Here is a 13,747-nt window from a genome sequence, read left to right as displayed (position 1 = left end):
GGTTCACAGCAAAACTTAGTGGAAGGTACAGATATTTCCCATATGCCCCTTTCCCCCGCACGTGCGTAACCTCCACCATTGTAAATTTTCCCCATTGGAATGATAGACATTTGTTATAACTGATGGATCTACATTGGCACATCATAATCACCCAAAGTCCGTAGTTTACATTATAGATCACTCTTGATGCTGTACATTCTGTGGGTTTTGACAAATGTATAATGACGTGTCTCTATCATTATAGTGTCATACAGAATATGTTCACTACCCTAAAAAATCCTCTGTGTTCAGCCTGTTCTTCTCCCCCTGCCCAATTCCTGGCAACTGCTTACCTTTTTACTGTCTCCATAGTTTTGCCTTTTCCAGAATGTCCCATAGTTGGAATCATACATATATAGCCTCTTCAGATTGGCTTCTTTCACTTAGTAATATGCATTTAAGGCTCCTCTATGTCTTTTCATGGCTTGAGAGTTCATTTCCTTTTAGTGCTGCATAATATTCTATTGCCTGAATGTACCACAGTTTATTTATCCATTGATTGCATTTACTTTTGCTTCATGAATTTATTTCTGATTGACTGGAACTTAAAGAGGCATGCAACTGGAGGCATTTCTTTGTAGTTTAACTCAAAATATAAACATAAAAATTTTGAATGACTGAACAACAGAAAAATTATGATATTGCAAATATTTTAAAGTAGGGAATGGAGCTAGATTGGCCCAAGGCTTCTATTTTTAAATTATTTTAATTTTTAGGAAAAAACCTTAAACCACAGAAAATTACAAAGAATAAGGTATATAATACTCATAATTTCTAATTTACAAATGTTACTATTTTGTGAAATTTGTTTCAAATCCTCTTTCTCCATGCACCCGCACCCTGAACTTCATCTCCAGAAGTAATTGCTAATAAAAACTTGGTGTAGATTTTTCCAGTTCAGATTTATCCTGTTAGTGTATATGTATCTGTATATATACAGTGCACACCACTTATTATATTTTTCTAGTTGTGTTTTTGTAACGTGACATTTGGATTTTTAAATCCATGTTTATTAAGACCAAGACTATTACTTCCAACAGTTCTCTCCTCATAAAATTGCATTGTGTGGCAAATGGTGGCCAGTGTTAAAGGTTTGCAGCTCTTCTTGCCAGTTTCTCAGGGACTTATTTCTTCCAAAAGTAAGCAGTGTCTGAATTAAATTACTTAACACTTTTGACTTTGGTGACAGTGTTGAGTGGATAGTGTGAAGATCTTGTTTTTGAAAACTCATCAGTTGATGCCTCTAGAGACTGAAATCCCCGTGAAGTTGTTGTCTCCGTTGCAGGCCAACACATCCATCACACATTGAAAACAATGCTTGTAAGGCCCTTTGGTTGATGGCTCCATCCACTTTGGGAATATGTATTTTAGTGGTGAGATAGTCTCTGGTGTTGCTGAGACTGATTAGTTACAGCGTGGCTCACACCACCAACATAAAAGTGCTGATGGTAGAGTATTTCAGTTGTGATGACATAAGATTTTTTTCCCCCATTGGGCAAGCTTCTGCCTTCTATTCCTGAATTTCTTTTTGACTTTGAATTTATGTGACTCAACAACTCTCTGTAAGTCAACAGCTGGCAGATGCTAAATGTAATTAAAGCTTTACATGTATTTGTAACCTACGATGTGAGTTTGAAATGCAGGAAGCAAGGTGGGAAAGGAAGAAAAGGAAAACTCTTGACTCAGTTTCAATTATCCTCTCCCTGTTTAACGGATGCTAACAGGCACTAGGAAACTATGGTCTTGCTATTTTCTACAAGCTCAATGGCTGGATGCTTAACATGGTTTTAGACAAGTATCTAAATCCTAACAGTAAACGGTGACGAAGCAGTTGATTTAAGGGAACTGATTTACAAACAAGAATATATCATTAACATTTCTCCCCCAAATATTTGCAGTTACGAAGTAGACCCTGATTAGTCACTGAAGCAAAATATCTGCTATACATATGTTCACTTGGTGGTACACCGTGATCTATCCATCTCACTAGATGTCAGACTGTAGATGAGTTAATTAACTCTTGGGATCTAGAATAATTCTTCAGTGATGGGAAAGTCAAAATGTTTTCAAAACATCAAGTGCATGACGGAGACAGGGACCTTCATGAGTGCTGAGAATGCAAATGTCATATGCCTTTGTCAAAATTTCAGTTAATATTGGTAGCTTCTCTACTGACGTATCAAATCTTCTTTATATTACTTTGGGAAAGCAGGATATTACATTACATAATGGAATAAGCATTAAATATACCTAAATATATGCAGCTTAACTGGAAAAAGTATTTCATTTGTATAGTGGTAGAAAAAATTTGAAAATAGAATCATACCCATCATTTTGTAGTTTTACTGGGTAACATAATAGTAATATTCATAATAATAGCTAATATTTATTGACTACTTACTCTGTTCTACAATGTTCTACATTTATAAATATTTGTTCATCGACACAGTGACCTTTTGAGGCAAGTACTGCTGTAATTTCCTCCATTTTACAGGTGAGAAAATTGAAACATAGAAATATTAACTAGCATGATCAAAGCAACAACAATATAGTCCTGAAAGTAAGTAAAAGAAATCTCTAAGCAGCTAAAACAAAACAAAATAAGGACTAAAAAGGAGCTGAAGTCAGAAGTCTGAAGATTGAATTGCAGGCTAACAGTAGGCCTTTAATGAGGGCAAGCGTTGCTCTCAGAGTATTTGGGAGATTGGACCTGAACTCAGAGCAAGAGGGAGGGCATGAAACTGAGATTCCTGCATTCAGCTGGAAATTGACAAGAGACATGTGGTGAATGGTATCACTTGGCCTGAAAGGAAGCAAATACACATTTTTCAGGAGGCAAGAATCCTCAATTTAGGCCCTTGTGATTTTTAAAAATAAAAATAAACCCATGTCAGCTAAAATTAAATCTAATTAAGTATGTAAGAAAACAGACCTTTATAATTAGGAGTGCGCAAATCAACGAACAACCAGTTTTGATCTTTAAAGTCCTAAAATGTTAGAATTTGTCAGATACATACTTTCAACTGTGTATAATATGCAAATTAGCAAGAAAAATGGAACAGAAACACTTAGAGAGCTATATAAATTTTATAAATGAAACACATAATTGTTGAAATAAAAGGTTTAGTACATGCAGTAAATATGAGATCAGGCACAATTACAAAGAGAATTGGCCAAATGAAAAGAAAACCAGAGGAAATTGGCAAGAGATGGCACAGAAAGAAAAAATGTTAAAAATATAATAGAGACACTAGGAGAGAAGGATGGTCTTAGTTTAAATTAGTGATGACAGTAAAGATCATGGGAGTGAGTTAACATTTAAAGACAATGGCTGAGAATTTTTTTTAGAATAAATCATAAATTCACAGAAATTGGAGGAACAGCGTATATCAAGTAAGATTAGAACTATAAATAGACTAATGTAACATACATATTGTAATCCCTAAAGCAGCCACTAAAAAAATTATGTTACGTGATAGCTTAAAAGCCAATAGAAAAATTAAAGTGGAATTTAAAAAACAATTATTAACCCAAGTGAAGGTAGAGAAGGAAATACAGAAAGGAACAACAGAAAAGGGACAAGCAGGAAAAACAGCAAAATGGTGAACCTGAATCCAGCCGTATCAAAAATTACATTAATATAAATGAACCATCGGACCAATTAAAAGGAAAAGATTGTCTGAGTAGTTAAGTAGCAAGTTCCAAATATATGCTGTCTACAAGAGACACATTTTAAATACAAAGACACAGAACAGTTGAAAGCAAAGGAAGGAAATTAGACATATAATATGTTCACTGTTAACAGTAAGCTTAAGAAAGCTGAACAGTTTCGCATCAGGCAAAATACACTTTAAGACCACGAGTATTACCAGAGAAAAAGATGGATATTTGAAATTGATAAAAGGGTCAATTTGCCCTGGTGATAAAAAATTGTATGTGTCTAATAATATAGTTTCAAAAAGAAGCCCATGAAGAAGAAAGGTGGCAGGGGAGCGGGGGAGCGGAATTGACAAAAGTAAATGGAGAAAGAAAAAATACATAATTAGTTACAGATTTAACCCTTTCCTCAGTAACCGATAGGACATCTAGACTAAAAATATCAGTAAGGATGTAAAGAACACCATTTTTAATCATCTTGACCTTATAGACATTTATAGACCACTACGTACAACTTTGGAATACACTGTATTTTTCAGTGGTACATTCAGCAACGTATACTGTATTCTGGCCTACAAAGTGAGTCTCAGTTAATTTCAAGAGGGAATCCTAGAGAATTTGTTCTCTGTCCACCAAGTACTTAAGTGAGAAATCATTAATAGTAAAGAAATCTAGACAAGTCCGAAATATGTGGAAATAAAACTACACACTTGTATCGAAGAAGTACAAGAGAAATTAGAAAATATCTGGAATTGAATGATAATGAATGTACAATGTATCCAAATTTGTGAGATGCAGCTAAAGAGGGGAAGATGATAAGTTTGTATTTTTATTTAAGAAATAAAAATTGTTTTCAAATCAGTGATCTACATTTCTACCTCAAGAACCTAGAAAAGGAGGAGGAAATGAAACCCAAAATAAATAGAGATAAATAATCAAGATAAGAGCAAAAATTAAAGAAATAGAAAAGAAATGAAAATATTAAAGCCAAAAGCCAGTCCTCTGAAAAACTGATAAAATTGATAAAGCCATAGTTAGAATAATGAAGGAAAAAAAGAGGGAATACACAAATATCCCAAATCAAGGACATTGTCATAAACTGTGACAATTTAGATGAAATGGACAAATTCCTTGTAAAATATAATTAATATTAAAAAACATATATTATCTCAAAAATTTATTAGATATTATCTCAAAATAATATTATCTCAAAAATTTATTAGAAATAATCACTACATATTGATGATAAAACTATAATTATTCTAAACATATATGTACCTATAATATAGCCTTAAATAGAGATAAAGCAAATATGGATAAAGCTATGGGGGAAAACACCCATCATAGTAGGAAATTTCATCATATAACTGTCAATTCTTGGTAAGACAATCAAATGGCAAATTAGTACCATGTAGAAAAATTGAACGCATGGTTAATAATTTTGTTTAATTGACATATATAAAATCTTGATTTCAGTAATTAGAGAACATGTTTTCTTCTCAAATACACATGAAATACTTATAAAAATTTAGCAGGCTATGAAGCAAATGTAAAAATTGTTCAAAAGTTTAGTAACATAAACATGATGCTCTCTAGCCAAATACAATTAAATTAGAGATCAAAACCAGAAATGTATACAAAATATCCCAATACATTTGGAAATTTAATAAATAGGTTAATCAGGAACATGAAAATATTTAGATCTAAACAACAGTGAGAATGTTGTGAATCAAAACCTCTGAGATGCTGTGAAAGTGGTCTGTAGAGAGAAATATATAGCCTAAAATGCATACAATAAAAAGGAAAAACGGCCGAATACTATGACGTAAGAAATCAAATTTTAAAGATATGGAAAAGATCAATAGAGTATACTCAAAGAAGGAAAGAGAAAAGGGATAATTTGTATACGTAAGTATAAATAAACTAGAAAATATGTAGAGATAGTAGATAGAATCAGAAAAGCAAAAATTTGTTTTTTTGAAAGACAAAAACCATTATTCAATCACTGCTAAAACCAATCCAGTTAAAATAAAGCACAAAGAAATGATGTCAGGAATGAAAAAAAAAAAAGACAGCATCCTATTGATACAAACCTAGCAGAAATTTGAAGGGACTTAAAAATATTTGGATAACTTGGTGCCAATCCATTTGAAGACATAGATGAAATGGGCACTTTCCTAGAAAAATGTATTGTTCCAAAATTTTCAAAATCAACTCAAGAAAAAGAAAAGAGCTAATAATTCTGTAATTTTTTTTTAAAAAAGCAAAGTTTCTTCATTTGTAAGCTGATGATGATCATTATATTATGTACATTTGTTGTGTGATTACTATGTGGCAGGTAGTGTTCTAAGCACTTTTACCTGCCTTATCTAATTCAATGCTCACAAGAATCTTATGAAGGCAGGTGCTATTTTTACATCTATTTTACAAATGAGTAAGTGGAGACTCATCAGAAGTAATTAATTCTGAGAATATATGGTCAACGAGTATTTTTAAAACAGACACTTTTAACAGGAACTCGCACTTTAACCCTAGGCCGTATACATAGTGACTGTTTTACAGGGTTGCGGTCCTAATTAATTGGAAAACTGTATATAAAAGCATTTCGGACAGCGCCTGCCACATTCTGAAGTCCTCAGTAAAAGTAGGCTACTTACGTTCTCAAACTTAGAAGAGCTAGACCATTGGAGCTAACCCACTATTGTCCTTTGATTTCTTTATTTTTTCTAATTAATAAAAAAACTGGAGAAGCGGAGTCTCACAGGGTCAGATGACTGTATGCCTTTGTAATTCTCTTACATAGGATAACTGATTGGTATAGTTTTTAATACTGGAATGATTTTTAATCTTGTTGGAATTTTCATCAGCAGAAGAGAGTCTCCAGCTAGCTGGAGCATTTCCTTTCTATTTCTGAACTGGCAGTTGTTCAGCAGGATGCTTTGTTGTAGTCGCTTTTGGGTTTTCCAAGTTGGGCTTTGTTCAGGTTGGAATGTGTGAAAATGCCATATCAGAGGAGAATGCCACATTCACCTTTGGCTTTGAGGGGGTAAAGCTTACAGGAAAAACCTCAAATATTGGAAACTCTCCTCTCTTCACTAGCCTTTGGTGTTTCTTTGATTTGGAATGTGTTTATTAACATTGGAGTGATTCTAGTTACGAATTGGATAAGTTGTGACATGTCAGACAGAGATTCAGATAGAGACCAAAATAATTATTATACAAGTTTAGAAATACCAAAATATTGTGTTGTGTGCTCTACACAACAGAAAATTTCGATTCTTAAGGTGTATTTTTGAAATATAAATATTGGACCTAAATTTTATGAATAATAATGCATGTACATCTACTCTGTAGTTTTAAGCCACAGGATTTTTTGTGAACAGTTTTGTCAACATTTGGGAAACTATCTGAATGTGTAAAATCAGATGAACTTTAGAAGGGCATTAAGAGAGAGTTGATGTGAAGAATTTTAGAATACACAAGCATAAAATTTAGAATTCATAAGTAGTTCCTTCATTGGCTTTCAAAATTGTTACCATTGCATGTACAAATATGTAGATTTTAAATTTTTATGAAAATAATATTTTAGATAATGTTGGTAACTGATTTCGACTGATTTTTTGGTGTAGCTTACACATATCTTTAATTGCTCAAAATTTAAAGTATTGACATTCAATGTAAGATAATAATTTGGTGATACATTTTGATGAATCAAACTGAAATGAAAGTTATGTTTTATCTCTTATAATTTCGATATTTTTCTTGATGGGTTTCTATTTTGCAAAAGCTTATAGCATCTGATTAAATTCACTTTCTTTGATAAAGAGAATTATAACATTATAATTTGTGTTTTTTTCTTAAATATCTGCTAAAAAGTTTGGAGTGAGTATTCATTCCTGACTTTAACGTGTAGAGTCTAACATTTGCTTGAGAAAAGTGACCCGTGTTTATTTACAAGAGATTCTCTTTGTCTTAGGATAAATGATCCTAGAAAAAAGGCCACTTCCAAAAGGAATCAGTGTTTAGAAAGAAGCAATATTTCATATTAAATAGTAAGAATAATTTATTGTGACTTTATCTTGAGAAAATAAGATTGATTATCAAGAGTATATTTTATTTTATGTTTAATACAATTTATTATTCCAAATGTGCTATAATTATTCAAAAGGATAAAGAATAACAATTTGTGTGGGGCATGATATGCATTTTATGGCACAATTGTATGACTGTACAACATTACATCTTTCATTCCTAGTGGCGTTTTGCAGCATGATCACAGGGGGTCATATTTTGCAAAAAAAATATTTGATGGATTCATTAATTTTCCAAAGGGCCTCTCATTAACCTTTTATTTAAATAATTATCTTTCCTCATTCAAGTTGAGATTTTCCTGGTTCTTGGTATGATGAATGATTTTTGTATTGTATACTGGCTATTTGAAGTATTATGTTTTGAAAATCTGGATCTTACTTAAATCTTGTGTTTCAGCAGGCTTCCTCTGACACCAAGCCAGTGGGGAAAGTGGGACCCTGAGGCTTGACTGCCAGGTGGAGGTGAAAGTCCAGGCTCCTCACGTGACCCACTTTGACAAGGGCGGGAATTGGGGTGAAGTGGGGAGGGATGCCTCCTTGTTACTGGGCAGAGTTGGGTTTTCAGCCTCGCCACTGGGACCCTGCAGATACCAACCTGGTTGAGAGGGAGAGGGGCACCTCCTTAGAGTTCCTCATGAGTCCTCCAGTGGTGGTGAAACTAGATTTAACATTTATCCTCCTCTGACTTCAGCAAGGAGAGGGAGGGGTACTTCAGTACCACTGTGTGTAGATGGAAGTCTAGAATCCCCTCATGGACTCCAGTGACACCTTTGCAGGGAATCAGGGAAAGCTCTTTGCCACTGGGTGACAGTGAAAGTTCCACCTCACCACTCAGTCTTCTTTGATTCCACCCTGGTGTGTTTGTGGAGGTGGGGAAGGACCCCTCACAGAAGTAGGCTTTACTTTGGGTTTATTTTATCTGCTTCCATTGGTATTTCCAATTTGCAGATTTCTCCAGCACCACGTCTGGGATATATGAGGCAAAAAGAAAACCCAGAGAACTCAGCTACGTTTTTCCTCAGGTCCCAGGACCCTAATAGATCTGTCTTCTTCTCATCCTCTTTTAAACTCATTTTATGTAGTTTTTGCTTGTACTGTCCAGGGATTTTAGCGGTCTTTAGTGGGAAGTGTAGAGAGACGTGGGAAATTTTATCTTAATCTAGAACCAGAAGTCCATCATCTTTTGATCATGCCGACATTAATTTCTGTTTTCTGTTGTTAACAGCTTAATTCTGTTAAATCTTTGTTATCTTATGTCCTTGATTACAATCCTAGTGTTTTTTAGCATCACTTTTATTGACTTCATGGATATCTGCATCTTCACAAGTTTTATAATTTAATCTCAGATTGGCACCATATTACTTCCTGTTATCAGCAACTAATTGATGATATAGACATTAATACGGTGGTTGATATGAGAAGAGATACGAGTAGTAAGTGGGTGAGGATAGGTGGGGATTAATTTCGTAAGTGATCACTATTGACTAGTTTCATGTTATAGCAACTTCTGCTCTCCCGTGTGAAATTTCTTCTCTTAAACTCAGGGGACTCACATAGTAAACATTTAGATAATAAAAGTTTTCTGTATTGTACCCACCCCCATTACTACGGTTAACTTTTATCTTCCTGCCCTCATAGTAAAAATCTGTTCAAATGCTGACATTTTCAGTGCTATTTGTATTTGCTGGTATTACCATGACATGATAATTCTGACTTAGCGACATATGTGCTTTTCCTACTTAAAGGTTATTTCAAAATGCGAGAAGTTGGGAAAAACTTAGAAAATAAAGCCAAGATCACAGTGCACTGACACATCCTTCCTTAGGATTTTTTTCCCCAAATAAAATTAGCTGGTCAAAGGATGACTCCTGATACCTGTTGCAAAATTTTTCTCTAAAAAAGTTTTGGAAAGGATCCGGGTCATACACTGAGATTATGATTTAAAAAAAAAAAAAAGACAACTTAAAGCAAAAGAGACTTATCCATGGAGTTATTTTTAAAGACTTGCGTTCTGCTATCCTGATCACCTAACAGTTTTTAGACATTGCTGTTCTCTCAGTGTCAATATTTAGACATTGATAACACCTTAAATTATAATAAAATTCCATGATATAAATATAATTGCTTTTGTGTAATCATTCATCTATCAAAATATTGACTCTGGCCTTGACAATGTAATATGGGGCCACATTAAGCAGTGTATTGGCAACAGCCATAAAACACTCACCGGAGATGGAAGGAGTTGGAGACATCGTCCACACCCGCTTTAATTAGTGATCTAGCGAGGTTGGAGGCAGATAGAGGGTGAATATGTGTTCCATGAATGCTGCAGTATTGTGCCTCTTTTTATCCTCTGCAAGATAGTAAAGAAGGAGTGAAATGTTGACTGCTTTCCACTAGAAACCTTAGCTTGGAGAATCACACAGTGACTAGTTTCTCTCTTCTATTCAAAGCTGCCATGGAGCTTAATAAAGACATAATTATACAAGATGAATTAGAGCCAAATCAGTCTTCCATCAATGAGCAAAGTAAGTGTAAAACAATAAGTTGACATAATATTAACATTCCCCTGTACTATTTACATGCTAAAGCAAAGTGGTATAACATGAGGACTTCGTCTCAGCCAAAATACATGAAAAATGTTTGTCTGAAATAAATTCACATAGAGGAGTGCTTGGGAAACTGGGTATGGTAAGAGCAAATGGAAGGGGACGTGATAACTTCTCTGTGGAGTAAACTCCCAGTCCCTCGTGTCTACCACTAGGTGAACATCTGGTGGGCAAGCTGCGACAGGATGAAGGGTTGGAGCACCGGATGACCTTTCATGGCTCCCTGGCCCTTTTCTCTATAGTATTTATCACTGTATAGATTGTACTTTTTTATGTGATTCTTTGATTAATGCCCCTTTCCCGATTAGACTGTAAATGTCACAGACTGTATTTTTATACTTCTCACTGTTATATCTCCAAGGCCTAGCACAGCACTAGGAACAATAAATATTTGTTGAGTGATTTAATAAATGTTAGACCAGTCTTTCCTTTCTACTATGTCTATGGCTCTCCAGCTTCATATATTAAACCAGCAAATTTGGGAAAGACTTGGTCCAAAATCTGCCCCAGGTACTTAGAGTGAGGTTTCTCTTCTGTGAGTTTGTTGAGGACAGTAAGGTACCAAACTAGGAATTGTGGGGAGCGGGTAACATTGGGGAAGTGTGGTCCTAGTGGAAGATGAAGCTGAGGAGTTTAGAAGGGAATATTTTTGAAGAAGGAAAGCCTGCCTTTCTACAAGTGTGAACTTATTTAACTTTTTCTGGTGAATTTGGTATAATACCTTCAATTTACAGTGTTTCTTGTTGGCAGCTTCACGTATGTAAGCTTGAAGTTGAAGCTCTTGAAGTACACTTTTTTCTTTTCTTACATTGTGGTTACTTGAAAAATGCATGCAAATTTTCACTGATTTATGAAGATCTCAAGTTTGTTTTAACAGAAAAGTATTTTTATTTCTTATCATCAAGTAAATGTCGTAACCAAAGAAGGGGCACCGCATTTATTCCACAGTTCCCCATGCCCTAGGCTCCCTGTCTATGACTTCTAATACCCAGATTGAAGAGCACGTGGGCTCCTCGGAAAGCTGAGGCTTCCTTTGCTCACAGGGCCATTTCTCTTTTCCTGAGGAGGTCTTTGAAGCTAGTCCCGGATAATGAGATGTGAGAAAACCATCAGGAAAGTTGCCTTAATACATAAACACTCCATTTCAAATGGAATCATAGCGCTCAAAATTCCCACATGTGGAATAAAAACATGTATGTTTTAGTTTGGGTTGTTTTCCTTTATTGGAGGAAAAGGAAGCAATATCCCTCATGACCCTCCAGAATGAATGTGAACTCTGAAGACAAGATGGGAGAATGCTCATATGAAATGACTTTTTCCAATGACTGAAGAATGAGAAAAGCAACAATGGAGAGAAAAGTATTATAAAATCAGATATATATGAACTCAATAACTTTAGTTTTATAGACTACTGAAACTGAAATATACATTTTAGTGTACAATTAGAAGACAATACCTAATTGCCAAGGACGCAAACTGGAACAGAATACATTGGGTAGAGAATTTCAGACAGCAGCATGAAACTGTGCCCAGGGAATAAACACTTAGAACTGCACTGAGTGGTGGTGGAAACACCCCTCTTCCCTGGACAGGTAGTAGGAAATGACCCCGCCCCCCACAGAAATGTTTGCTTGGGTTGGCTCTCCAATGAACAGGTTTCACTCTCCAGAAACAATTGTGTCAAGTATTGGATTTGATCCCATTTACACAGTGAAATAAGCTGTGGAAGTTCAGTGTGCAGTAGAGAAGGGAAAGGAAAGCCTCAGAATAAAAACACTTGTGCCTATCACAAATTAATATTATACTAGGTTAATATAAACAGTTATTTGGGGCTTTTTAAAAATAAAATCTGAGAAATGATATCATGAATGTAGATGATCATAGTGTTAATTATATCATGAGTTTGGAGACATGAGTGGCTCTAATGTAATCAATAGAGAGAGAGTGAGTAAGCCCATGGCTTTGGTGTTATTTAGAAGACTTTCTTCACTTATAGCATAAAAGTGCATTTCTTCATTACATTTATTTCATTGCCCATAAATTGGGTAAGAATTAAAAAATCAGATTTACATGTCAGTAAATACAGTGGACCACATGAGTCCATCTAATATGCAGTGAGACCATAAAATGTCTTTTTAAGAAGCTGAATGTTAAAGCACACAGATAGATAAAGCATTCACTGTGCAAAAATGTTGCCCAATTGGTTTTTGATTGAGACCATTTGACGTTGCAGAGAGAGTGTAGGCTTGGGGTCTGCAGATGTAGAGGTGATTCGTGGATCTGCCACTTGCCCAGGTGTGACCTTGGAGACAGTATTTAGCTTCCCTGTAAAGTGGTTAACACCTAAACTGCTGTGCTTTTATGAGATTGAAATGAGATAAAACCTATTAGAGTACCTGGCCCCATGCCCAACACATGGTGGCGTAGACGTGTTCAATAAATGCCTATTCTCTTCTGCTTCCCTTCAAACAACAGGCCCACCCCTGCACTCCCCACATGTACACACATTCACTGTCCTTGATAAAACCCACTTGTGGTTTTAAATTATATTAGCAAAAAGAAATTGATACCATTTAAAAACAATATCATATGATATCACTTATATGTGGAATCTAATTAAAAATGATATAAATGAACTTATTTACAAAACAGAAACAGACTCACATATCTCGAAATCAAACTTATGGTTACCAAGGGGGAAACGTGGGGGGAAGTGATAAATTAGGAGATTGGGATTAATATATACACACTACTATATATAAAATGGATAACTAATAAGGACCTGTTGTATAGCACAGGGAACTCTACTCAATACTCTGTAATGACCTATATGGGAAAAGAATCTGAAAAAGAATGGAGATATATATATATATATATATATATATATATATATATATATATAAAACATATTCACTTGGCTGTACACCTAAAACTAATACAACATTGTAAGTCAACTATACTCCAATAACAATTAATTAAAAAACAAAATAAAAGTGGACTAACTCCATCTCTAGGATGCTCATTTAATTAACACCTTACCTATACTCACTTAAAAAAAAAAAAAAGAACAAACTTGGGTGTATGTATTATCACATATAAAACACACAGTGATTCTGAGAGGAACTTAAGAGATTAATACCCAGATTTTACAGAAGAGAAAACTGGGGCTCAAGTTGTTAAGAGAGACTTGCCACAATGAGGCTTACCAGTGGAAAGCTAGGACTGGTCCCCAGGTCTCCTGGCCACCACTCCCATTTATTGGAGGATTAAGCTTCTTTGACATGAAGACTGCTCAAGGATCAGATCCAGGTTTTACTACAGTCTAGATGTGTGACCTTGGGTAAGTCACTT

At 34.9% G+C, this 13,747-nt stretch overlaps 1 protein-coding gene across 4 annotated transcripts in view; it reads left to right on the top strand.

Moving 5' to 3' along the window:
- Positions 1–13,747, top strand: part of LOC113608252 (teneurin-2-like) — a 739,689-nt gene that overhangs the window by 724,370 nt on the left and 1,572 nt on the right. For 3 of the 4 annotated variants that reach the window (XM_027084359.1, XM_027084358.1, XM_027084360.1), the window contains one exon: positions 10,241–10,315. The exons of the other annotated variant lie outside the window; for it this stretch is intronic. In XM_027084359.1, coding sequence (XP_026940160.1) covers positions 10,241–10,315 — 75 coding nt within the window. The remainder of the gene's footprint in view (positions 1–10,240; positions 10,316–13,747) is intronic. 4 annotated transcript variants of the gene reach the window in all.

This window comes from Aethalodelphis obliquidens, unplaced genomic scaffold (assembly GCF_003676395.1).
Source record: "Aethalodelphis obliquidens isolate GAN/ISIS:26980383/991018 unplaced genomic scaffold, ASM367639v1 scaffold52, whole genome shotgun sequence".
In the NCBI taxonomy this organism is placed as follows: domain Eukaryota; kingdom Metazoa; phylum Chordata; class Mammalia; order Artiodactyla; family Delphinidae; genus Aethalodelphis; species Aethalodelphis obliquidens.
This window is presented reverse-complemented; position numbering and strand designations above follow the sequence as displayed.